Raw genomic sequence first — 27,318 nt, forward strand, 5'->3', positions numbered from 1 at the left:
TTTGGACTGCCTGGACCAAACTTCACAAAACCTGGGTGGTATCAATAAGAGACTCTCCTGATAATACATCCCAGGTTTGGTGAAGTTTGGTTCAGGGGGTCCAAAGTTATGGACCCTCAAAGGTGTAGCCCCCATCTTCTATTAGCTCCCATTGGAAACAATGGAGGATGGGGGCACCCCTTTTGGGAGTCCATAACTTTGGACCTCCTGAACCAAATCTCACCAAACCCAGGTAGTATCATCAGGAGCGTCCCCCAAACAATCCCTGAAAGTTTGGTGCTGCTAGCCCAAACAATGCGCCCCCTGCAGGCCAAAAACCGAAAAGCACTAAAATGTTTTTAAAACCCACAAACGGAGGGGTGGAGCTTCAGACATGAATGGGGGGGGGGGGTTCAAACCCGAGAAACACCCCCCCTTTACCTACGTCCATGGTTGTGAGAATGGCACGTTGTTCTTGTTTCAGTTCAGGGTTATTGCCTTTCTGTGCCCCAACTCCCCAACCTCCCTCAATTGTGATTTTTCTTACAAAAACCTCAAAAATGGTTTCCTTCTCACAGCATCTAAAAACAAGCCCTGGCTCACAAAAACTCATGCAAGAATAAATGCTGATAAGTCTTTAAGCCATTGAACTTCTGCTTCATCATCTATAAAGAAATGTCTTTGACCAGGATTTCTGCAAAACCACTTCTCCGATATGCTGCATTGCAGTATCTTTATCTGACCAAAGCCTTCTGAAGGCACCATCCTGCAAATGGGTAAGATGAATAGCTGCATGTACCTAAACATTGTGAACAGTGTGGGGCAGTGGTTACAGTGTCAGGCTACAACTGAGGGATCAACACAGTCACGTTAGTTGGCCATAATATTTAGAATGACTTCATTAAATTCAGTGTAATGGTCATACTACTTCACTTATTCAATGCTGATAATTAATCTTTTATATTTAAGGGGATTGTTCAGTAAAAACACTATCTATTGTAAAAAAAAGACAAGATCCCATAGTTGCTACATGTTTATTGGCATATAAGAAGCTTATACAACAGAAATTCATAATAAAATATATCAGTATTTTGCATCATACGGTATATCATTTTACATAATGAAAAATACAGTAGTAAATAAATGCTTATTTACTTCATTGCATTTAAATCCCAGCCTTCTGCCAAGGAACTCATGACCCGTTATATCAATTTTATCCCAATATTCCTGAGATGTATGTTGGGGGGAAAGAAAAGTTTTGGCACAACCTTGGCCAGTAAGCCTCAGAGCTGAGTGAGTGATTTGAAGCCCTAGACAGGCCCCACCTAATATTACCACATGTATGCAATGTATCTGCTTGCCCTCTCCTAGAGCCCCAAACACTGTCTTTGGATACTGAGTACAACTTCTTATGCATCACTGAAATCACATTCTACTGATTATAGCTTTCTTTACAATTGATCAGCGTTGACCTTTATCTTTGCAGACATCAGCTACTGTCTAATGAAGATGTTCCAGTTCTGTCGAAGTTTTTACAGTTCAATTAACTTGTAACACATTTTCACAGCATTTAGGTAGCAGACCCCTAACATTCCTTAAGCGACGCAACACCATTTAAAAAATCATCTTAATTCAGTTGGTGCCCTTTTAATTTTTCATGGAGAAAATGTCATATTTTAAGAAATCTGACACAATTGGCTTTTGATTCACTGTTTTATCATCAATGTCCTTAAGTTGCATTGTTGCCCCACTATTTAGCAACCCCCCTTTTCAAACATTAATATTTTTCCCAGAATTTCCTTTTCCTACAAAGTTATAAGCACTCAGTGAGTTGAGTGTATTTTAATCCTATAATTAAAAATAGACACCATTAACAGTGCTTCTTTCCTTGAGCTAGAACTTTTCTTTCCTGATTCACAATAGAGCTTGCAGAAGGTATATCCTGCTATCTGTGTTCTGAAATTGTCTGTGGATCTTCATCATAACCTACAAATTTAATACCCTACAGGAAGACTACAACTACAAGCTTTTATGAAGCATTACTACATAAGTACATGATGGAGTATTTAGCATAAGTGTGAGTATTTAGCATAAGTATATGTAAATACTCCATTATCCATTGCAAAAATTTATCAGTAATTATTCTTCCCCCCCCCCCCCCAGATTGCAAGGGCCTTTTTTGTCACTGAATTTTTAATAGAAATATATTGCCAAAACAGTAGAAATAGCAAATTGTTTTAATGGTTTCTATTCAGCCCATTTGTAAAATAGTTAATTTACTCTATTTTTTTTTTAAAAATAGTGATTTTACAACTTCCTGTAGCCATTGTATTTTTTTTAAATTGACACTAATTTTAAGGAACATCCCTACTACTGGGGGTAGTTTAGAATGTGTATACAAACAGCTTCTAACTATACTCATAAGAAAGCATGTCACAAGGCCTTTTCCACCGGTACATTTACTTGAATGACATTTTGCACACAGTATGGTATTGTGATGCTTCACTGCAGCATATACATATATAAAGCCAGTTTCTGGAAAAGTCTACATGTACTCCTGTCCTTACCTCTAGAACAGATCCCATATTTTTACATTACTTGGAAGGGTTCAAACCCATTTTAAGCTTTAATAGTGGAAGTGTTTTCATGAAGTGGCCACAGACTCCTTATCTACACTGAGCAGGTGAGATTTCTTAAGTGCAACAACATCCAGAGGCAAACCAAGTCTCATGTTGACCAAGTCTATCCAGGGACTGGCTCTAACACTTCATTCTCACAGTCTTTCATGGTCACAAGAAAAGCCTGGGTCATGAAAGTTCCTTGTTATTTCAGTGTATCTAATTGCCACAGATAAGCCATAGAGACACTGTTGCAGCTTACACAGATGCAGAAGGATGGGTTGATATATGCACAAGGAGAATGTTTCTCTAGCTCAGATCTCACACAGAATCCCCAAGTCACGTCAGCACTGCCTAGAAAGCAATTTGGTCCCATTGGCTTCAATGCCTAGAGTCAAGCTATCCCCTTCCAGAGCAAGGATACCCAATTCTGCATGGTAGGAATGGAGAACAGATTGCTCTTCCAACTAAGTGAATGGCAGTGCAGCGCAGGCAAATGTATTGTCCCAAGGAAAGCACACACTTCAAGCCCGGAGCACAGGAAAGCAGCGACCAAAGCCCCTAAAGAAGGGGGATGCGGGTTGGCTCCCAGAGTTGCCGCGCTAAGTCACAACCCTGCTGGATCACCACTTCCGTGGGCATGATACCCAGGTGGATGGTCAACAGCTCATAGCACTTAAGCACTTCACCTGTGTGACTCTTGCTGTAGTAACGGAGCAACTTCCTGCAAGGGTGCAACACGGGTCAGAAAAGCCACATACATATCTCAACTCAGTTATTCTTTGCAAGATTTGTACAACAATTTCCCTCTCCAATATAAAGTTACGGCTGGGATACGCAGGGTTCTACAGAGCCTCATTAGTTCAGCCAAGAGAGGCACCTGCAGAAATTGCTGAGATGTCTGCGTTTTAAGTTTAGACAGTTTAAAGGCTACAACCTCAAAACACACACTTCGGATGATGATAAGCCAGAGACTGATACAGTTTCTGTGACCATGACACAGACATATTCAGAGAAACCTTCACTAACAAGAATAGAGGCACCAGCCTGTAGAACTATCCTATAGTGTTGTCTGGATGCAGTGGAGGTAAAATGGCTATGAGCTTTCCCCTTCTCCAGTTCTTCACCTTAGCCCCTGCACCAAATGGTACCCACAGAGTTGGAACTCTTACTCACCTGTAGTAGTCACCTGCCAGTGTCCCAATGGGGGCTGAATCGTCAGAAAGCACTGGCACTTCTGTAACCTCCAATTTGCAGCCCTACAGGGACACAGCAGCAGTAAGGGGCTTGCCAGAAGAGGCTTGTGGAGGTCCAACAAAAGAACTGGTATTTGTGTGCATGCTGTTTCCATCATATCACTTAGCACTATTTACGTGCTACATTTGTGTTGGGTGTTTCCTCCAAGAAGCACAAAGCAACATTTCAGCCTCAAACCAATTCGGTTTGGTAAGCAAGGCTGAGGTAGAGTGAAGTGGCCAGGGCCTTTAGAATACAGTGGTGACATTTACATGAAGTGGGCTCAAGATTCCTGCATTCAGAACCTGCACCCTAGACACACCATTCTGGCCTAACCACCAAATCAGCCCATTTCCCTCAGCGCCAAGCCCTTCCACATACCAGCTCATTCTCAAACCAAAGGAAGTAGGTGCAATAATAATCTCCATCCCGCAGTGTCATCATGGTGTAGCCTTTCTGCAAGTAGCTTCTAGCCAATGTCACCAGTGACCACACCTGGGGAAGCAAGCGGGTTGAGAAAGCAACAGTGAAGCCCATATCAGAACTTGTCCCCCACCCCTGACCACTTGAACCTTGGAGAGCCAGTGTGGTGGTTAAGAGCAGGTGCACTCTAATCTGAGGGTTTGATTACCCGCTCTGCCACTTGAGCTGTGGAGGCTTATCTGGCGAACCAGATTAGCTTGTGCACCCCAACACATGCCAGCTGGGTGACCTTGGGCTAGTCACAGTTCTTCGGAGCTCTCTCAGCCCCACCCACCTCACAGGGTGTTTGTTGGGGGGGGGGAGGGAAAGAAGATTGTAAGCCCCTTTGTGTCTCCTTGCAGGAGAGAAAGTGGTGATATAATTCCAAACTCCTCCACCTCCTCTTCTTCTTGATACATACCCACTAATTCCCTCCTGTTATGAAAAAGCTCCCTTTGATTTCCACCAAGTAAATGAGGGGAAGGAACACAGGCTCCATATGGGCTCAAGAACATTACCTTCCCCTTAATAAAGGCAGGCAAAGGTCCTTTGCCTAGTTCAACAGCAGAGTCCTCAGCCACAATAAGTGATGGTGCCACCATCTGTCCTGTTGTCCGGTCCACGTAGATAAAGTGCACAAGACCTGGGAAATCCTCCAGGTATGTGGATGGAAGCAGGTTAAGGGGCTGGTTGGAAGTAAGGCTGCTCCTCCTTATTGTTTTGGTACTTGGATAGGCCTAAGGATAGCCCTACTCCTTCCCTCCATGGAAACCTTTCAAGTAGCCTTTGGAATCAAAAGCCTTCCCCTCCCTTCAGCATTGAGCCAAGTGAGCAAACTTCTTGTCTTCCTGGGATCGTAATATTTGTCTATGGACAAGGGAACAGATCCACACAATGAAAGCACACCAGTGCCTTTGCTACAATGGCCCTGTTCCTGGCAAAACTGCATAGCCATCTGGTAAAATCCAGTGCAATCCACCAAAGTAATAGAGTGAAACTAAGTACTACAATTTTCCATGATAGTGGAGAAAGCTGGGCTTTTCTAAAGATGGCTGGCCCTTGAAGCAAAGAAGGAAGGCCAAAGTGTAGAACTTTCCCTTCAAACTCTCCAACCAAATACTACCCTGCAGTGCCTCAGTCTTCCAAACCCTGGAAGTTCTTCCCAGAGAGCTTCCATTTCCTTAAAGTATGTTTGGTTTCACAACCAATGCAGAGGAATAGTCAGAATGAAAGGATATGACACCACTGTGACATTACGCTTGCTCTTCACCAGCAGGAAGTCTCTCCAATCCCGGAGCTTGTCCCTGACAATATAGGAATAAACAAGTAATACATTAACAAAACAATAGCTTAGTGTGCACATGCCTTGGGGGAAGTGCACATAGTGTGCACATGCTGCTCCCACAGCAAATGTTTCCTAACTGGGGTGTCCAGCTCCTCCTCCAACCGAAAACACCAAGGGAGTATGTTTTCAATGCCTTTTACCCCTTACATGGAGGAAATGAAAGTGGGTTATTACAGCAGAAGAGAACATGGTACTCCTGAGACAGCTAAATATTCTATCCAGACCCACAAGACTGGGAGCAGGAAAAAGACAGGTATTCAAGCAGAGGATCAAGGCAGCCACAAGGGATGCGGAATGACTGGACAATAACAGGTTATGTTGGGCAGCCCTGGATGGGTGCAGACTGCAATTACTTCAAACCAGAAGAAAACTGTGCAGGAGATAAGGTAGTCTTGTGGGACATTCAGTGAATGTCCCATGAGCCAGTCTCTCGAAACACAGAGCCACTAAGAGTTATTATCCTCTCTCCTATGGCCCTGCCACCATGTTCTGCCTCACTCACCGTGTGAACTGCTGTGCTCGGTCCAGCATGCTTTGAGGCAGGCCTTGGGCTCCTGAGGATCCAAGAAAGAGAAGCCGGTACACCACACACAGCTGCCGCCTGATGTTGCAAAATGCCTGCAGAATCCTGCACCAATACAGAGATTAACATGCCTCCAGTATCCCTCATTATCAGAGGTAAGCTTCACCTCAGCTCTTTTTAACCTTCACCCAACATTCTCTATGGAGACAATGTCTGTACCACAGAGTTAAACAGATTCAACAGCCATTTCCTCTCCTCAGTGGACCAAAAAATCTTAGAAGCTTCACCAAACTATAATCCTTCGAAGAAAAACTATGATAATTAAACTGGTGGCAAACCCATGAAAGGCTGTAGTATAGATATGCTCATGATACAATCTGAAAGCAAAACTACCCCTTTCAAAGTACACTGACTTCAAAGGACGTAAAAAGATAGAACTATTGTACCACCATTCTTTCTGAGCACAGGGGAGGAAAGTGCAGGTTTCAGTGCTTTTGTGCCTATAGGAATCCAGGAAGAAATCAAGATACAGAGAGCGACTACTAGAGTGACTGCCAGCAGCTCCATCATGCCATTTAGAAAAGAACAAGTAGGAACTTGCTAGGACTTGCAGGAGGCATCTCATTTCCCCCACTATTCCTGCTTTCCCTTCCCTGAAAGCCCCCATAGCCTCTCCTCTTTTTGTTTTCCTCTCCCCTAACAACCCAACATTCAGCCTATATTTATTTGCCCCTTTGTCTTCAGGCTTTCCGCCCCCTAGTCCAGGGGTAGGGAACCTGCGGCTCTCCAGATGTTCAGGAACTACAATTCCCATCAGCCCCTACCAGCACCTTGAGTGGCCATGCTGGTAGAGCTGATAGTTCCTAGTATCAGAGAAAACCCTGGGATTCTACAATCTCCTACCCAGGAAAACTATGGCCCAATTGTGTGGCGCTGGCACTTGCATGGTAGGGAACCCTCAAGGGCCTGGGGGGGGGGGGGGGGGCATCTCCTGCTCATATTCTCTCCCATTTCCCTGCATCATTCTCACCATCTCAGTCATACACCAACATAACTTTTATCTACCTCCTGTCTTCAGCTATTTTTACTTATTAACTTCACTTACACCCACTTTTCTCCACAGTGGGGACCAAAGCAGCTTACAATATCCTCCTCTCCTCCTTTCTTCTTCTCACATCAACCTTGAAAGTATGTGACTGGACCCAATTCACCCAGTGAGCTTCTACATCAAGATGGGGATTTAAATCTGTACATTTTGTATATAAACACTACTATATTTAAAAGACAACAAAGCGCTTGTCAACAAAATAGCCAGACCTAATCTTTCGTCCCATTCAGATGTCATGATAAACTTCGGCCAAGAATGTACACAAACTCAAGACTGTTGGCATGATCACATGCTTGTGTCCCTCATATGTGGAGAGCAACAGAAACACAAATGACTGACAGCAGCAGAAAGCTTCCTGGTTTTTGAAGCCGCAAATTAAACTCCAGTTTGAAATGAACTCTGAGTGCTGGCACTTGGGCACAGTGGAATTTGTTTCCCACCTGTAAGACAAGACTCTAAACTTTGGTTTAATCCCAATTCAAAATCCTAGGCTGATTCCGCATGGGCCAAAAACAGCAGTGTGAAAATGGTGTGAAAACAGTATAAACCCTTTTACACCGTTTTAAACCCTTTTACACCATTTTCACACCGTTTTCACACTGCTGCTTTTGGCCCATGCGGAATCAGCCCTAGTTTGTGGGAAGGTAATAAACTCCAGTTCACTCAGACACTAACTTGTGTTGGACATCACAGCAAAGCAGTGATGTAGGTATAGATTTTTTAATGGGGTGGGGTCAGTGACTGAGCTGACTTTGCGGCTGTTCCATTCCATGCATTGTTTCAAGCAAGTCGGATATGTAATGGGAGAGGTTTCAACCTGTGAACCCCCTCTTACCTACGTCCCTGCAGCAAACTGGAGTCCGATTCCAGGGCTTCCAAACAGAAAACCTTTACCTGCACTCTGAGCATGAAAAGTGAAGGGACTTGAGCATTAGAACAAGCTGCTTTCAAGGAGTAACAGCTAAATGGGGCCTCCATTTCCTCTAGGGAGCAGCATTTACAGTTCTGCAAAGGCACCAACATCACTACTGTTGCGGCTTAGGGTGACAACAGATGAAACATGAGATTGTGGATTTTTATTTTCTTGTGGAGAAGCTGCCTATTTGCACTGCAAAGGCAAGACAATAATAGGTGTACTTACCAGCAATTTAAACAAGTAATTGTCAGTTTCCCCCCTTCCCCCATGGCATTTAGTAAGATATCCACTTTGTTCTTGGCTCATTCCGCACATGCAGAATAATGCACTTTCAAACTGCTTTCAGTGCTCTTTGAAGCTGTGCGGAATGGCAAAATCCACTTGCAAACAGTTGCGAAAGTGGTTTGAAAACGCATTATTTTGCTTGTGCGGAAGTGTTTAAAGTGCAATTTGTGTGTTTTATTCTGTTAAACAGTCATCCATTACTGAATTTATTTATTTACACCAAACTAAAATTTTAAAGCTACAAAAATGCTTCAAGGTTAGGGGAAGTTGAAGTGATGTTACGTCATATTTGCCAGCCGCTGAGCACTGGTGTCTACTGCCAACTTATGTAACCATTTTCCTCCAAGTTCAATGAGAATTTTTTTTTGGAAACTGAACACGGAAACAGTCCCATCTTTCCAATAACGCTTTATTTGCTCAGATGTAAGTGCATTGTCTTCATATGATATATAGGATTTTTTTGCTGTAATGGATCTCAAGCTGTGATGGCTGTTAAATCCACTGTTGGTAGTTTCTTTCGAGTCTCAGAGCAAATACTAATTTACCTGAAAGGAATATTAGGTTTCCCCCCCCTCATGTGCCATCAAGAAAAAGAGGAGGTCATCTTAAGTTCACATGCAGTTATGTACAGAAATAAAATGCATGGATCAATTTTTTTAAAGGAGGATCCATAATATTCAGGTTGGTCTTCCTTTCAGGTATATACAGGTGATAACGACCTGGCTGTTTTCAATGAGCAGAGGGTTTGTATGCTTCCACATACACAGAAAAACTTTCAGCCATGCACTATTACAGGCCCCAGGAAGGCTGCACCTTGTGCCTTTGATGTCAAGGGACTCCAATTCTCACTCAGCATTTTTACTCCTCTGCACTACAGCTGGCGAAAGGCTCACTGCTACAACTTCTTCCTCCCAATATGTATCTTTCACTGTTGCCAAGTCCCTTCTGTTTCATGCACCTCAACTAGTTTATGTCTTCGGAAGAAAAACATAATCAAGTGCCTTCCATTTTCTGTCCCCCATGCCCCACCACCGCCTCAGTCTAAAACAGTCCCCAACATCAGTTCTGATCCCAGCTTCTCCCCTTCCAATACTCACTCCCAGGAATTCAAAGCCTCACTTCGAGAAAAAATCTTGTTCTTAAATTCCAGCCAGGCATTCTGCAGCTGAAAGACAGACACGGAGAGCTCCAAAGAGCAACATGGCTCCCCCACCTCCCAAGGCTTCGCATGCCTTGTTCTTCTGCAGCGAGGCTATTACCCTGCATTCCCTGAAAGCAGGTGCTTGTCTGTAGCCCCCGCCTGGCCAGACCCACCACCTTTCCACTCATACCCACACCCTGAGAAGGGTGCTTTACCCACTCCTCTTATCCATTCAGCCCCTATGTAGACAAAGTCAATTCTCACCTGGAGTTCTTGCCCACCCAGCTTCTTAACAAACTTGTCCATTCGATGTCGGAGCTCCAGCAAGAGTGGATAAGAACGTAGGGGGTGACCCATCTCCTGCCCTTCTTTGAGTTTCTTCTCCACCACCAGGAATCCATCCAACAGCTGATAAAGGGAAAGTGCCACATGGGAACTGGGGCCCTACAGGGCAGAAAGGACACAGTGAGATCCAGGCTGAGCTAATATCAAATCGAGCCCAATGGAGCCAGCTCACCTTAGTGAGGAGTACCAGAGAGATCCCTGGCCAGAGGGGTAAACAATGCATGGTATGGGGCATCATGGGACAATACCCTTCCTTCAAGTTTGCATCCAGAAAAAATCGCCGCGGGTTGGTGGCCTCGGACGTTGTGGACATCAGAGCATGCAGTGAATCCTCAGCTATCTGGGGAGACAGTAAACGGTTACCGTGGAATCAGGATCTGGTTAACCACAGAGACAATACCAGGGTCAAGGTCCCCCATCTTTGTCCTCTTCAGATTCCCAGGTGAGGGCAGCCAGCCCTTTAAAACACAGTAAATAGCACCACCTACTGGCACTTTTAAGAGACAGCTTAAAGAAACCATCAGACATAAAGGGTGAAGGGATTATTCTAACAAAACGCACATTCTTGGAGGTCAATTCCCACCCCCAAGTTTATGCATTTAAACTGAAAAGGGATGGCCCTCCCCACCCTGTCTTGTCCCCACATTTAGGATCCAAGGTTCGCAAACTAGGATGTGCCCATGGAGCTAATGCAGGGAGTAATGTCTGCACAATTCACTTCAGCAGGCTTCCTGTACCATGTTAATAAAGCCATCAACACTAGTGATAGATTTATGGCTCTGTCATGGGTACAAAAAGGTCATGTCAGTGTATCTGTCATGCAAAAGGATACGTTTTACTGTATGGCCAGAGTTCCTCCATCATGTAACCTTATGCAGCATTTTGCACAATTGTTGATAATTTGAGGAAGTCCCTTTAATTAATTTTCCCATGTGGGAATTGCAGCATAACCACAGACAGATCTACTGCAAGCTTGGAATTATTACAAGCGACTAGGTCTGTGACGAGACATTGATTCAGCTATGCTATGGACAAATTTTGTAACACATAATATACGGAAGATATCATGCACAATATATAGAATCACTACTCATTCTCATGTTATCCACAATGAGATGCTGAACTGCAGAGTTGACCAGTTAATCTGTTGTTAATAGAATTATTTTGTATTGTAAGGCAGCACTATGGTGTACAGTAAAATGACACTGACTGTGCTCAGTCTGATGTGGCTGACCTACAGGTTGAAGCAATTGTTGCGCTAGTAGCATAACCACTGGGGGGGCGGGGGTGGAGCCCCAAGTGCTGCTTGGTCAGGTCATGTGGGGGGGACGGACTCTGCCGAGCTACCCTCCCCAGTTGCCCCCCGCCCTAACTCCATGTGGAGTTCAGGAAGAGGAATGTAGTTGAATGCTGAGCCGGCCTGTGTGGGCTCACCCCTCCCCAAACCCCACACTCTGGAGATGGAGCGGGGCCAACAATATAAAGCTAGAGCCAGTCTACTCAGCTTCTCAGGTCAAGCCGCAAACTGCAGGCTTCCCAGACAAGTCGAGTCCAGCATCAAACAGGTCCACCCTGCTCTGAATTCCATGTGGAGTTTGGGTAAGGCGCAGGCAGTCAGGGCAGCTCGGCCATGCACCCCCTCATGACCCGGCCAAATGACAGGCAGGACAAGCCATTGTGCTTTTCATCAGCTCTGCTCCTGCATTGTGCAAACAGCCAGACTTTAGAAGGCCCAAGCAGAAGGCAGGAAGCGGCAGTGAAGAGGATAAAGGACACAGAAGAATCAGCAACCCCTCCCAAGTACTTACCTGGATGTCAGCAGAATTCACTTCTCCCTCGCCCTGTGAATCCACACCCTCGGACCATGCAGCACTCCCTTCAGAGAGAGACCAACGCCCCCAGCACAAGGAATGGGAAGGGAAAGTGATAGTGACAGCAATTAACCGCAGATTTAAGAGACACAGACCATCAATAATGTGATCCAGGCACCTCCCAGCGCAAATGCGAGGGACCACCTACACTCCATTTAGTCTTTCTAATCCGTGTCTTAAGGCCTGGCCCTTGATTGTTGAGTCAGAGACACAACTTAGTTGCACTTTAATGTAAGGTGACCCCACCCCCACCTCCACCACTTTTTGTTGCCTTCTTTTTGGTAGAAATTATCTTTGAAGAGAAAAAAAGAGAATGAGCCAATCAAAGAAAGGAGGAGAGAATGGATGGATGGAAAGTGACATCAAGTCGCAGCTGATTTATAGTGATCCCAGTGGGATTTTCAAGCTAAGAAATGTCCAGAGATTGTTTGCCTCCACATCACATCTCTGGTACTCCTTGGAGGTCTCCCATCCAAACACTAGCCAGGCCTGACCCTGTTAGCTTCTGGGATCTGATGAGGTCAGAGGATGAAAGGATGGGGGAGGCGAGAACACAGAAAACAAGATCAGGAGGAAAGCGGAGGGAAGGATGGGCAGAAACAGTGAACATTTAAAAGTGGGCCCCATGCTGCAGTTTGGGGCCAAGAGTTGATCCCAGGTCCAAAGAAGTTTGTTTTAGGAACCTTTCCTCTCACTGTATTTAGGCAATACTCACTGTCAGGAAAACGGCTCTGAACTCAGCTGACCTCTATTCCCTTTGAAAAATGAGGGATCACAACCTACTCACTGGCACCAACTGCTCTTCCAATGCCTCTCTTGACTCTGAGATCCACTCCAGCAGCCCTTCCCTCACCCAATGAAGGGCCCTTCCCTGACCCAAAATGGATTCATGGCCTCTCCTTTCCTTCCCCTGTCCTTCCAAGTCATGAGCTCAGTGGGGCTTCTAAGTGTGCATGGAATCAAATCCCAGATACAAATGAGGATGTGACCATTTTTACACATTTTAAAAGTTTTTTTTTAAAGCTGGTCTCTAAGGTACTAACAGACTCTAATCTTGCCCATGATTCCATTACATAGTGCCTATAGAGCAATCCTGAGCAGGTCTACTTTGAACCCCAATCAGGGTGACTCAACCAGGCTTCCTACCAGGAAAGTGTCTTAGGGCTGCATTGCTAAATTTCCAGGTTTCACAACCTGACTCAATTTCTCTCGCCACTCAAGAGGAAACCTATATTGATGTTAAAAAGTTTAAAGGAGTGGGGTTGCAGGGTGTCTGCAGTGGTTGCTATTTTAGTCCTCATCCACCACTGAGATTCCACCCACCCACCCACCCCCGGCTGCTCCCTATAAGGAAGCTGCCCTCCACGGAAGACCCACAGCGCGCACCTCTCTCTATGGTGCCAGCCTGCTGTAGCTTCCCCACACTGGAGAGTTGCAAACTCTGCAGGGTGGATGGCTGACCAGAGTCCAGGAAGACAACACCCCCACTGTGCTGCAGTCAATCCAACCACAGCTCCCCCACCCCAAAGACACCCCAGTCGCTAACAATAACAGATAAGCTGAACCTGCCCTGAGCCAAGCACTTGATGCAAGCCTCTTCACCAGCTTCCCCCTGCATTCTCCTGATGACCCTGGGAGCCCCAGGGAGCAGTGCATCTGTGCTGGATTCGCCCAGTGGTGGTAAGGCAGTCCCAGCCCCAGTACCAAATCACACACACACCAGTCACTGAGCAGTCTGGGACTCCAGCAAGCTGTAGTTGGCGGGGCGGGCAGCCACAACCTCTGCCCTGTCTACTGCCACTGCCCCTTCTCTGCCTGCTGCCTGGGGCAGCATCTCCCTCTTGCCACCCCTCTCCCCAGACCTGGCCCTATCAGCCTCTTCCACACTGATTACCCACTCACCGATACTCTGTTGGCTAGGGGAAGCCTTGGGCGTGTAGAACTCCTCCGGCACAGAGACATCATCTGCTACCTGAGGGAGGGTGCAAAGGGGTACAGAACAGAGTCGGCTCAGCAATGGCTGGACCAGGCCCTGCTCCCCAGCTGCCAAAATGGATTCAATAAAAGGCTCTGGCAAATGCATGGTGCAATTTACCAGCCCTGGTGAAGGATGGGTGAGATTTGTACAGCTTTGCCCTGTATCCCCTTGTAACATCCCTCCTTCATCTCCCATCTGCCCTTTGAGACCCAGCACAGCCTACAGCCCAAAACCAGAAGCCTAATGCTGACACCAGCTTTGCCTTTGACGGCAATACTAAGGTCCCACCTGCTCTTGAGATGCTTCACTGGGACAAGAGCTCTTCACAGGGATACTCTCACTGCTACAAAGCTGCTGAGGACTTGGCTTATCCTCTGAAAGCTGAACAGAACACAGGGGAGAGACTCAATTAAAAATGCATTCATACAGACCTCAAAGAGAGGCTCTTTCCCAACACTTCTCAACCAAGACTTCCAGCTCCTGCAGGGGTTGGAGAATCCTTCTTTCCTGCTCTTCACTGATACATGGGCCTAAACCAGGGGTGTCCAACTCTGGCGCTTAGATGTTCATGGACTACAATTCCCACCAGCCCCTGCTGGCATGGTCAACTGGGCTGATGGGAATTGTAGTCCATGAACATCTGAAGTGCCAGTTGGACACCCCAGCCTAAGCCAACCCAAGACAGAGAAGGTCCCCAAGAGACTCCCCACAACTACAGAATCCCTCATGATCTTGTCGCTTCCCTATCTGAGTAGGTACCTGTAGGCCATTTTGCTCTTCAGAAGAGTTGCTGGGGTAAAGATCCTGTACTATCAGGAGGAGGGTGAGCAAATCAGCAGGCCTCAACGAGCTGGCATTCCGGCTGCAGGAGAGGAAGATAAAGCATTAGTGAACGGCACATATTAGAGGGCAAGGATATCCTGGGCCTCGAGAGAGGAAGGCAGGGCAGGCAATGTGCTCAGTGTTGCAACAGCAATGTAGTGGGGCAGGGAGGCAACAAGTGGCTGGCACTGCACTATCAAAGACAGAACTGATATCCCAGGAAGAAATGGACAGACAACGCGAGGCTTTACCTGGAGTAAAAGGCCAGCAGCTTGGTGTGTACCAGCAGAAAGGCATGCACCACTTCGTGTCCAGCACGCTCTGTGCTGCCATTGATGTGTTGCACAACCTGGCGCTCCAAGAACTCTATGCACTGTTCACACAGCTGTGGATGGATCAGTCGCTCCACAGCCTGTGGGAGGGGAGAGGAGGATGAGGCCAAGGAACAAAAATGTACAGCCCACTCTTCTTTCCCAAGCCTTGGGATGCAAACCATTTCTCCCAGGAAAAGTGCTGAGACACAGGGGGAAATGCTTCCACTGCTTCCTCCTCCTGCACAAATTTATGCCATCCATTTATATAGCCCTCTATCTTGTACTGCTACCTGTTCTTAAGTTTGAGACACACCTAACTCGGCTGGCTTTCTGGCTCGTGAAATGGGATGATGTGGCACTTCTCACTTCCCCCAGCTCAGGCTGCCCCTCGCTCCACTGTACCTCCACAAGAAAGCTCTGGTCCTCCTGGCGCAGCTGGCTGTAAGTCTCCAGCAGGTTCTGAAAGAGTTTCCAGACATGAGCACGCTGCTCAGAATCCACTGGCCGCAGCCTACAAAACAACAGCACCCAAATCAGCAGGGCCTCTCAAGGCGGCAGTGTACGCTTGATTCCTACTGTATTACTAAATTTACTTTTAAATGCTTTTCATTTTCCTTTCCCCCATGAAGCGGATTGCAAAGTGGCTAATAACATATATCTTAGACGAAGTCTATTGGTATACCAAGCTCAATATTTATTTATTTTATTCAGGAAAAAAATATGCCATCTCTCCAGGGAACATCCTGGAGAAAGCAGACAAAATAAAACGTCACTAAAATAGAACATTAAAAGGTATTAAAAATTCAGCATTTAAAAAAATCCTGTCTCAAAGGTAAAAATATAGACTTTAAAACCAGCCACTGAGCAGCTTAAAATAACAATTTTCAAACTAAAAACATACTAAAATGGTGTTGGAAGACCAACTCTTAAATTAAAATCCTGAGTGAACAGGAACATTGAGTCCTAGTGAGCAGAGTAGGTACCAAGCAAACCTCAAGGGAAAAGTCATTTCATGAATGAGGAGTTACTCTGGAAAAAGCCCTGTCTCTGATTGCCACCTGCTAGGGACCCTTTGTGTGCAAAGCAGGTGATCTACCTCCTCCCTTGCGCCAAAGATGTGCGTGTGTGTGTATTGGGGGGGGGGGCAAATTGCAGGAGACGTATGATCATGACCTTCTATACTTTTAAAAATGCTAAAAGCAGCCTTGGAACAAACAGCAGCATGAGGGGAGGGAGATGGGGAAAAGGCTCTGTGTCAATGGTTGGGGGAGAGCAATTTCTCCATTTTGCAGCTTTTATCTGTATTACGCTCTCCCCTTCTTTGACAAAGATCACAGATGAATGTCACTTTCCTTAAGCCACTGAAGCAGCATGACGCAAGTACTAAACAGAGCTGTGTCCAGAAGTTAAATATAGCCTCACTGCTGTGGCTTTTTCAAAATTATGGGCAAGGCAAACTCGAGCATCTCAAGCTTCTTCACAAAGACTGCAAAGTAAGTGGGAGTCAATATTCCAAGATCATATCCTGGGTAGTTGCAGTGTGTATGAAGGATGAAGCTGAACAAGACAAGGCTGGCTGGATGGGTCATTTCAACCAAATCAACACATTCCCTCCTGCTAATAAAGCAAGTGATGCAAATACCCATGAAGTCTCTCTCTCACATACACACACCTCTCCACTGAACTGCAGAATTCACATACATATACTTATGCCATGCAGGGTTTTGCCATTAAGAAGCTACACCTGTACAGCTCAGTGCACACTTAAAAGACACTGCAGGGTTCAGAGTTCAGGGAGAGACAGTCCCCCCCATTGTGACCAGGGACATAGCAGGGGGGTGCTGGGGTAGAGGTGTTCTACACAAGGAGATATACAATACTGGGATGGCCTGTGACTCACTCCCTGCGGATGAGATGGCTGTCCAGTGTAACCAGGCCAAAGTGAGCCTCGGTCAATCTCCGGAGCACGTAGAGCTTTCGGCGCAAGTCATCTTCGCTTTCTGACCCATCACCATTCACTGCAATGTACAGGCACTCACCAAACTGAAGAGATCATATAATTCAATACGTTAAAGACAAATGACAAAACAGTACAAACCTAATTTGATGTTTTTAGGGTATGTTAAATCCTGTTCCCTAAAATCCTCCAAAATGCCAAATGATTTTGAGCCAAGCTTGTATAATTAGGGTTGCCCCATGTCAAACATTGGGGTTTATTTGCTGCCAGTTGGGGTTTATTTGCTGCCAGTCTCCTTGGGGTTTATTTGCTGCCAGTTTGGATTGCAAGAATTATCAAGTGCCAGCCAGGCTGCAATATATGGTTGCTGAGATGCACCACAAGTTGCGCAAGCCAGCTGTAATCATTTCTTTGCAGGAGATTACACTTGTTGTTTGACAGGTTTTCAAGTCCACATCCTTAAAGCACCCTAAACCAAGAGCTGCCATCTGGATCTCAGAGGGTCTGCTTACCAGCTTGGGGACTCCCATCAGCCAAGCCTCCACTGAAAACTAGCTCAGCTGAGCCTCAGAGACAGCCATGCCCAGACAGTCAACCAAGGCTAATAATTTCCTTGCTAATAATCATGCACAAGTGGAACCTCTGACATTAGTAGCATCCACTGGTCTTTTCCAGAGGTCTGGCTGTGCTTCTAACATGGGGCAGATCATGAGTAGGGACAATTTCTGGAATCCAGTTACAAGAATCTAGGCAGATGCCTCAATATTTGAGGGACAAGGGAGGGCATCATATCTTATCATTATGAATTATAAATAATCTCCACAGTATTTTTAAAGTAAAATACGCTGCAGAATGGCTCAGCACCCCTCTTGAGAGTACAGGCTCAAGGCTAGGCAAAGGCATGTTCAAACACAGTATTCTACCCACTGAAGCTCCACAGAGTTCTATGCCCTCTCTTCCATTAATGCACATGGCACCAAGCACACCCCTCCATAAAACCCCCCTCAGCTGCCTTATGGAGGGTGTGGGGAGAGTTACCAAATGCAACACATGGAGATGTCTGCCATTTTCTCCAGAGAAGGAAGTATACGTGTCCCCCAGTTTCTCAAGCAGTGTCATGCAGGAGATGATCACGGGGGCAAAGAGCGTGTTGATGCTGTCCTCTGAAGCAGGAGGCTGAGTGGAACAAAAAAAGGGAGAGAAGGGAAAAAAACGCATGAAAAAGCAGCAGCCAGTGTCCCACCAGGCTCAGGCATTTGCACCTTCTCATTAATATATATACTGTGGTGCCTCCCCTGCCCACCCGTCCCCCTGGGGCGAGTGTGCCGTCCCTCCTCCCTTTACCTGGGGGTTGTCCTCCCCAGTCGAGCTCTTAAATAACCTCACCCACAGGGTGCCTCAGTTCTAGGTAGGTTGATGTATCAACATGGCGTCCGGTCCGGGTGCCGGTGAATCACCATGTCGGGGCCGCGGCGTCCCGTCAGGCAGGGAGGGAGGCGGCGTCCCCTCTCCAGCCACGGCAGGGCCGCAGTCTCGCGCGGCCCCAGAACCAGTCCGGGCGCTGGGGCTCGCATCCAGACATATACTCACTCATTCACACTGTCTCTCCCTCCCCTTCCACGGATGGGCCACAGTCCAATTTGTTCCCAGCCATACTAGGAGCCAAATGACACATTAAAACAACATTGGACTTAACAGTTACCTGTAACTGTTATTCATCAAGTGGTCTGGATGCAGGCACACATTGGGACTGCACTTGTGCAGGCAGGCCACAGACAGAATAGCAAGCTTGAAAACAAAGAAAAGCTCTCCCGAGTGCTCCTCCCCCTCCCATCTGGAGCTGAAAGTGGAAGAGTTCATGCCCAAACAGTCACATGACTGGGAGGGGGAAGGCAGTCAATGCCCAGTCTGAAATGCCTCAAAAATCAATTTTGTAGTAGCCTTAAAAACAGTCTGGCATGTGCCACCATGGAGGTGGTAGAAGTTATGAGGCCAAGCAACTTCTGAATAGAGATAGCCTTCTGAAAATGATTCTTATTGAATTTGACAACCAATGTTCTGATAGCCAAAGCCCTCTGTAATGGCAAAGTGGCAGTAGGAGTGACAGAATTCAGGACCACCCCAATAAATTCTATAGATTGAGATGGTCTCAGTTTAGACTTCTCAAAATTAACTAATAACCCCAAACTTTGAAAGCATATGAGAGTTTTGGAGACCTGATCTTGGAGGTCATTAGGAGATTCCCCTACTAGAAGCCAATCACCAAGGTAGGGGAAAATGTTGCAGGGTCAAATGCAATACCACAACTAAGACATATTTAGAGAATATCCTAGGCACAATTGTCAGACCAAACATCAAAACTGAATACTCATAGGAGGAAGTTCCACATTTAAATCTAAGGAACTTCTGGCACTGTAGATGGTTTGATATACAAAAATATGCATCACGCAGATCCATGACTGCAAACCATGAATTAAAAGGGGGATTAGGTCAGACAGAGGAAACATGCAGAATTTATGAATTTTCAACTGCTTATTCAAGACTCCAAGGTCTAGAATCGGTCTCTTCCCACCATCTTTTTTGGTGGCGGGGACCTCAACTTTGTTGGCAGGGATTTCAACTCCAATGTCCTCCTTTCAGAAGACTGGTCATCTGCTGGCCGCTCCAAGGTAGCCTTAACTTGCTCTGTTGCTCAGGAGTGCTTTTTAGGCTTCTTAATTGGTGGCTCAGAAGATGCCAACACTGTTTCAAGATCTTTTAAGTGGTGGGTTCAGGAATGCCAAGACAGAAGCCACAGAGAAAGACCTGGTGGATTTGTCTCCATGAGGTAATTCTGGGGCTAAGGACTTTTCCCACATTCTAGGTGGGTGTCATTTTTCACCATTTTAGCATCATACTTGGCGCATTTCTTGAATAAAGCCTTCTTCTTCCTTTCCATTGTCAATACAGGGAAATATAAGATACACAAAAACTTTTGTACGTAGCACACTTATATCATAGACAATACAAGGAAATGCATTGTCGAAGGCTTTTATGGCCAGATTCAACTGGTTGTGGTGGGTTTTCCAGGCTGTGTGGCCATGGTCTGGTGGATCAGGGAAAATTTTACCTCAGAAGCTCTCAGGCTGATACTGAGGTAACCAAAAATAAGCAGCTCTGTAACTCACTTCCTCTCCTTGTGGTGGTGGTAAGAGAACTGAGGGGAGTGCTCCTTCCCCCTCCTAGTCATGTGACCATTTGGGCAGGAACTCTTGGGAGAACTTTGCTTTAAAGCTTGCTATTCTCTCTGCGGCCGGCGCAAGAGCAGTCCCAATGTGGGACTACACAGAAGCCCACAAAGATGAGCACTGGAGCTCTTTGATTGTCTCTCTAGTTAGAACTTGGCTCTAAAAAGCCAGGTCCCCTAATATAGACTGAGGCTGCAGTCTGGGTGAAGGGAGGGTTGAACTCATCCTCAGTACATACACATACCCCATTTCTGTAACTAGAAATAGCTCTCAGTCCCATCAAGGATGAAGGATATTGTGCTTGTTCTGTTTCTCTACTGAGACGTGGGCCATATCCAATTAATCCCGGGATACTCACCCGAGATAACCAAGTTTCAAGACAAACTCCCCATAACTGAACCGCTGAACAAAGATTTATCCCTGTTCTGGCACTCCCCGCCCCCCATAACTGGTTCTGCCCGGAGCTGGTTGAAAGTACTACTTTAAAAAAAACATGTATTCAATCCAGTTTGGAGGGGAGGATCAGGGGTCTAATCTTGGTTCAAATGTCCTGCCGTGGAGTGTGACGCAAATGCCTTACAACCAATCAGTGCGCATGGTGCTGTTCTCGCGAGAGCATAAGAGAACGATAACCAACCAGAAACTTGGTCAGGGTGATGTGCTGACATCATAACGTGAGCATGTTTTTGCAGGAGAAAAAAAAAGGTCCCACCCCAACATGGCATGGCAGCCAATCAGGAGAGACCTGCCAAGCCAATCATGTGGTAGTGGGGATTGTTACATTTCTTTAATCCGAGATAGGCCTAGATGTCTTCACTGGAAACATGCTGCGGTGGGGAGGTTGAAACCTCGATGAAAAGGTGCAGTTTATTTTCAAACTTGGTTTGATCTAGATTGAATTTCCCAGCGGAGCAAGGAGGAAGAACATTTTTTATGAGGGGAACAGCAGTGGGTAGAATAAGTTCCCAGAACAGCAGCCCCCCTCACCCACAAACACACACACAGATGAAGCTGCACTTTTACTGAGTCAGATTCTTGGTCCATCAAGGTCAGTTCTGCCTCGTCAAATTGACAGCATCTATCCACAGACTCTATTTTTCACATCATTTCCTACCTGGTTCTTTTAACTGGACATGCTAAATCTGGGACCTTCTGTGTGCCAAGCAGATGCTTTACTACTAAGCCATGACTCCTGGCCTACCACGACTGCCACATTATCTGTTGGGGAGTTCCAATCACAGAATTCCATCACCTCAAGTAGTCGGGCCTATGCAGAACTTCCAAATCATTCACAAACATACACATATTTGTTTTATAATTTTAAGGGTCTGTGCTTTAGGATCTTTCTTAAACAGCCTACCTTATACCTAAAGTAATAGCACCAATCTCACTGTAGGCCAGCCTCCATTTACTTGGATCCACTTTGGCTTCCCTCCCTTTACTCAAATCTCACCTCATCACCACTTTGATTATGGTTCCCAAAGCGTTGGTGTAAGCTTGCCAGGAAATCTGGGTCAGCCCAATAGAATAGAACTTCAGCACTTTCACTGGAAACCACAACGCACTTCATCTGAAGGGACAAATGTATATTAACATACCATTAATACAGCCCAGAATAACATAAGGCCTTTTACCTCAATAAAATGCAGCCCTTCTTTCTATTCTGATGGTCAGAATAAGGGTCTTCAACCATCACTGGAGGTAGAGACCAAGATAGCAGGTCTGGAGCCAATACTCCTGGGGTGGGACTACCTCAATACCGAAGCCTAAACCTTCAAGCTCAGAATAAGTGTGTAGGGGGATGATGAGAAGGTCATGTAGAAGTTGAAGAGACAGCTGGTACAACAAAGTTAAAACCCCAGCAGTACAGAGCTCCAGAATCATACCAAGGCCCTATCAATGGCCCACTGAGCACGGCCATGAGTTTACTTGTGAAGGGTGGGGCAGAAGCATGGCCAGGAGAATATGGCCTTGCAAGCCCCTTTCTGAAAGTTGAGGGACCAACTAGACAGCCGATTCACCTTCCTTTCTAAAATGCAACCTTAGAGGTTGCAATTTGAGATATTCCTGTTAAACCCTTTCCATTCCTGCCACATGCCCAAAGACTCCAAATTGGTTTTCTCTTCTACAGAAGAAAACATACCAAGGCCTCATAACTTTAGATGGGAGAGCAGTTGTGGAAAGGATGATTCTGAGCTGGCACAAAACATCAGAAAAGTAATGCGTTAAAACATACAGCACTGGAGGGATAAATGCTGAGGGCCTTATAACTTCATCAATATTTGAATCCACGGCATGTGGACAACAACGGCATGTAGACATTTTTATATATTTGGAAATCTTTTATAGAAAGTTATGTGCAGACCTGCAGGCACTGCTCTATATGTACACTTCTCCCTTTTTCATTAGTTGCTGAGCTATTTCTCCCTATCTTCGTCGTCTTCTTTTTCTGCTTTTTTATGAAGGACAGATTTCTTTAGAACAGGAAACTGTTCACATCTCAGATGTCCTGGGCAGAAAAGATCTGGCCTCTGTGGTGTAGACCCTAGTTGCATTTAGATCAGATGACTGAAATACAGAACGTGCAGTCAGGATGTTGATCCAAATGTACTGGAGGGACCATGTCACTCCTTGTGGCTCATCTACACTGGCTCGCAATCTCTTTCTGAACGCAATTCAAGGTGCTGACCTTCAAAGACCTACATGGGTCAGGAACAACTGAAGAGCTGCCAACTCCCATAAGAACCTACCAGGCCTACCAGCATCTTCAGAAGCTTTGGTTCAGGTTCACCCAGATCTTCTGAGATCAGATAGTGGCAACCCGGGACTCCTGGGCTGGGAGAGGGCCTGCTCAGTCATGGCACCAAAACATTAGAACTCTCTCCCAGAGAGACTTGCCTGTCCCCTGCTGCTGCTGCTGCTGTGTTCTGCTACTGGGTAAAGACTTTTTTTTGGTTGTTATGTCTGCCATTCCCCAGTGATCCTTCCTTCCTACACTATCTTTAAATGTTCTTCTGTATGTGTGTTTTGTTGCACTGCTTCTGTATTTTAGCTTGGATTTAATCGTTCAAATTATGTGTTTCTGTTTGTTTCTGTATGCAAACTTGCTTGCAAAGAAGACATGTTAGTCTTTCAGATCAAGATCCACCTAGCTCAACATTTCTGATCAACTTCCATGACAGATCAGAGCAAACAAACTTTTTTGCTCAAATGCTGGAAAAAAACCTGCCAGTGAAGATGATAGTGTGCTGGCACGCAAATAAAAAGGGGGGGGGGGGGTCCAGATACCCCAGCAGCAAATTGAGCCAAGGCAGCAATGGTAGAACAGGGGACAATTTTAGGTACAAGCCATCTCACATGCTATGAACTCCATGGTCCTGGCAGTGGCTCAAGGGCCCATCTCAGGTGCTTGGACAGAGAACTGGCCCAGTCATGGCTTGCCTACCCCTGCAATAAATTAGGCAGTGGTCCACTAACAGCATCTATTGTATTTTCTGCCTATCCCAGTCTCAAACTATTTGAATGAATTCAAAACTAAAATGACCTAAAAACCAGCATTAAGTTAAAGTGTGGGAGGGGTGGGGGTGGGGAAATTTGCAAAGAACACAAGACACAAGCGCCCAGGCCTGTTTAAAAATAACTGAATGCAAGCTCAGTTGAAAAAGACTGCTATTGAATTGTGAATGAGAAACAGTAAATAATGGAAGAGGTCACTGTGTTCTTAAGAATGCTTCTAGATAGGATCTTCATCCTAGAAGGACTGTGCTCCTAATCCAGGGGGGAGCAAGAACTAGCAGGATCCACGTAGGTGGAGTAGCCTAACCAGCAACTGTTGCTACCACTCCTTGTGAAATTGTATCTCACCCCTGGGGTAACTTTTATTATTGTCGTTGCTGTTATTATTAGAGTTTTCCCTTTCTTCATAACTACAAATGTGACCATTGGGTACCCTTTCTTCCACATGGCCTGCTGACGTCTGGATGCAGCCTTCACACAGAGAGGAGAGGAGAGGAGAGAGAGAGAGGCCACTCAACCATGTATTGAAGAGGGGAAAGAAATTAAGCTAGCTGTATGAATCTGGACAAGATCCAATCTCTTTCCTGTACATGTATGTATGCCCAGTTCTAGAATCCAGATATATACCACATAAAACTCATGCGTAGACTAAGAGTTTCTTTGCAACTCATAAAAACAGTCAAAAAGGGAGGGAAAGCAGCAGTGTGGGAGGAAAAAAAATAATCAACCCCCCCCCCCCAACACATTTGCTTTTCTTTAAAAAAAGATATGCATTGGTGGGATCTTTTCACAAATCTCCTGTATGGTAAAGTCAGAGGCCATGACCGTGTCTTGCGGTAATGAGCTCCATAAATTAATTGTGTAGCTGAATGAAAAAGTATTTGCTTTGGTCTATCCTGAATTTCCTGCCATCTGGAGTTCTAGGAATTACAAAAAAGAGAGAAGGGGTTTTTTTCTATCCAGTCTCCACACATGCTTTTATTCATACCCTTCTTTCCTCACCTTCAATAAAGTTTGTCAGTCACTTGTGGTATCTGTGGTGAATTGAGAGACCAGTCATTAACGGCTTTCCCTCAAAACTTTGCAACTTTGTCCAAACTAATCTAAGAGGGAAGGGGGGCATGCTGACAACATCGGCCATCTGTCTTGTGGCAAGTGGAGTGTGTATTCTGGATAAAGCCACAAGGAGAAGGAAAATTAATTGTGCATGCATTACGGGCAAACAAAACAAATTAGAGGCAGGAGGGAGGGCAGCAGTATAGAACCATAGAGTTGGAAGGAGACCACGCGGGTCATCCAGTCCAACACCCTGACATGCAGGAACACACAATCAAAATATGACCATCCAGCCTCTGTTTAAAAACCTGCAAAGAAAGAGACTCCACCACTCTCCAGGCAGTGAATTCCACCGACAGTCAGAAAGCTCTTCCTAATGTTTAGGTGGAATCTCTTTTCCTGCACCTTGAAGAGTTACAATATAAGGAAATGGGGTTGGAATGTGATGTCGCCCAACAGGCTCCTTCAGACTGGTCTTGGGCTTACCCGACCCCTACAGCTGTAACTAATGGCAGCAGAAGGCAACTTTTTGCAAAGCGAGAGTCTTCAGCGGGGAAGAGCACGTGAAGCCCCACCCGGTGCCAGTCGCCAGGACCCTCCTCTACGCTCCGGGGCACTTCCCGGTCGTTGCGGACGAGCCCGTGTCGGGCAGCCCTACCTTCCCTTTTCTGAGGCACGCCTCAACACGAGGCGGGGCGCGATGACGAAAGAGTCAGCCCTGGGTTTGCCAGCCCGGGCCCTGTGCCTCCCATCCAGCTGGCTGGACCTCGGGGGGCTCAGTGGGGCGATCCTACGGGCTGCTGCCCCCCAGTAGAGCTCCGAGGGAGAGGGCAGGTCTCGCCCGCGCGCGTGATGCAGCCCCGCTCAAGCATGTGACTGGCCTTGCAGCCGAGGCCGGGGAGGAGCCGAGACTGTCCTCCCCGACGAGGCCCCGCTCCTTTTCTAGCTGACACACCTCTGGGCTTGGGCAGCTCCCTTCTGAAGTGCTCCTCTTTGCTTTTGAACTGCCTGGGACCGGGCTGCTGCGCAAAGAGGTTGGGCGCGGGCGGGATAAAAGGGAGAGCGTTGAACGCGCGCTTCCTTAAGGTGGCCGCTACTTTTCTGGCCCCGGTAAAATGCGACAGGTTCCGCCTTCTGTAGTGTTAGTGCAAGGCTGCCACGAGGAGGGCGAAAGGCTCGGGGCCTATAGGGATGGTCAGGTCATTTGCTGTCAGACTTTGGGTGGGATCTTTATCTTTATTGTGCCAATAAGGAGCCAGAGCTGGATGCATTCACACATAAAGTTCCAGTTCAGGGCCACGGGTCCTGAGAGACCTGTAAACACACAACAAAACTGTGGAATTGCCATTTGGGGTCAAGCCAGAGGGCCTTTTCAAATGCCATCGTTTAGAGCTTTGGGGGCATCGCTTCATCTGCCCCTACAGGGCGTTGATAGTGTGAAAGTTTCAAGGCACTAAGAAGAAACTGGTGAGAAGACCTTTTGCTTGTCCATCCCTCCCGCCCTCGTATCAGGCCATGCAACAGGATGAGGTTGTCGAATACCGTAATGTAGGCCGTTAAGGCAGGGACTATATTTTTGAACACCGAGGTGTAAAACTGTCAGGGGATGAACTCGGGAAGGTCCTGCTAGTTAGCAGCAGCTGAGTTTGCACAGGTATTTAAAGCGGCAGATACTAAAAGGAATGACAGGATTACCCATTGGAAACAGTGGGGGAGGCTGGAATGCTCTTTTGAAATAATGGAAATGCCAACTGACTTGCATGGGCTCCACTGAAATGTATTACAGCAAAAAAAATAGGCATCAAAGGAAATGCAGAATGGATTTCAATGAAGATTTCAGGGGCCCATATAGACTACCTTGTCACTGGAATGATAGCCTTCACAGTGCAGTGACAGCCCATGGGAATAGAATTTGTGCTCTGGGATTGGAATGACAGATCACAGACTGGAATGACAGCCCGGGACAAAACATGTGCTCTGGGGCTGGAATGACAGATTGCAGAGCAGAATGACAGCCCCTGGGAACAGAACCTGTGCTCTGGGACTAGAATGATAGGTCACGGACCAGAGTGACAACCACAGAGAGTAGAACCTATGCTCTGGGACTGGAATGACATCCCCGGGAACTGTGCTCTGGGATTGGAATGGCAGGTTGCAGACCAGAATGACAGCCCCTGGGAACATCATTAGAGTTTGCTGCCCAAAATGATTGGCATATTGTGCTGCCTATCAGCATGTCCAGCTGATCCCAAGTGGTGTAGTGGTTAAGAGTGATAGACACTTGATTACCTGCTTCTCCACATGAGCAGTGGACTCTTATCTGGTGAACCAGATTTGTTTTCCATTCCTACACATGAAGCCTGCTGGGTGTCCTTGGGCTAGTCACAGTTCTCTCCAAATTCTCTCAGCCCTAGCTACTTCACAAAGTGTCTGTTGTGGGGAGATGAAGGGGAAAGCTTGTAAGCCACTCTGAGACTTCCTATGGTTGAGAAAAGTGGAATATAAATCCAAACTCTTTTTCTTCTTGATGGGGCAAACCTCAGCTATATCTAAAATGCTTTCAAAATCTGTTTCGTAGCCATCTCCATTTGAGGCTTGCTCCAAGGAATTATACTTGGG

At 46.3% G+C, this 27,318-nt stretch overlaps 1 protein-coding gene across 4 annotated transcripts; it reads right to left on the bottom strand.

The window, feature by feature from the left end:
- Positions 1–999: 999 nt before the first annotated feature.
- HPS1 (HPS1 biogenesis of lysosomal organelles complex 3 subunit 1) lies at positions 1,000–25,553 on the bottom strand. 4 transcript variants are annotated; one of them, XM_048506730.1, is made up of 19 exons: positions 25,358–25,553; positions 21,581–21,697; positions 17,939–18,076; positions 16,844–16,986; positions 15,346–15,454; positions 14,881–15,041; positions 14,567–14,669; positions 14,096–14,188; positions 13,732–13,801; positions 11,767–11,834; positions 10,131–10,298; positions 9,878–10,021; positions 9,570–9,637; positions 6,143–6,268; positions 5,534–5,599; positions 4,814–4,958; positions 4,215–4,328; positions 3,774–3,856; positions 1,000–3,321 (listed from the first exon to the last, which is right to left on the bottom strand). In XM_048506730.1, exons 2-19 carry the CDS (start codon positions 21,695–21,697, stop codon positions 3,159–3,161), a joined length of 2,079 nt encoding a protein of 692 aa, XP_048362687.1. In that variant the 5' UTR covers positions 25,358–25,553; the 3' UTR covers positions 1,000–3,158. The 4 variants fall into 4 exon arrangements, with proteins under 4 accessions (XP_048362687.1, XP_048362685.1, XP_048362686.1 ...); XM_048506728.1 differs by having other exon boundaries at positions 9,878–10,057; XM_048506729.1 differs by lacking the exon at positions 25,358–25,553 and adding an exon at positions 24,646–24,662 and having other exon boundaries at positions 9,878–10,057.
- Positions 25,554–27,318: the final 1,765 nt, after the last annotated feature.

The sequence above is a fragment of the Sphaerodactylus townsendi genome, linkage group LG08, assembly GCF_021028975.2.
Source record: "Sphaerodactylus townsendi isolate TG3544 linkage group LG08, MPM_Stown_v2.3, whole genome shotgun sequence".
In the NCBI taxonomy this organism is placed as follows: domain Eukaryota; kingdom Metazoa; phylum Chordata; class Lepidosauria; order Squamata; family Sphaerodactylidae; genus Sphaerodactylus; species Sphaerodactylus townsendi.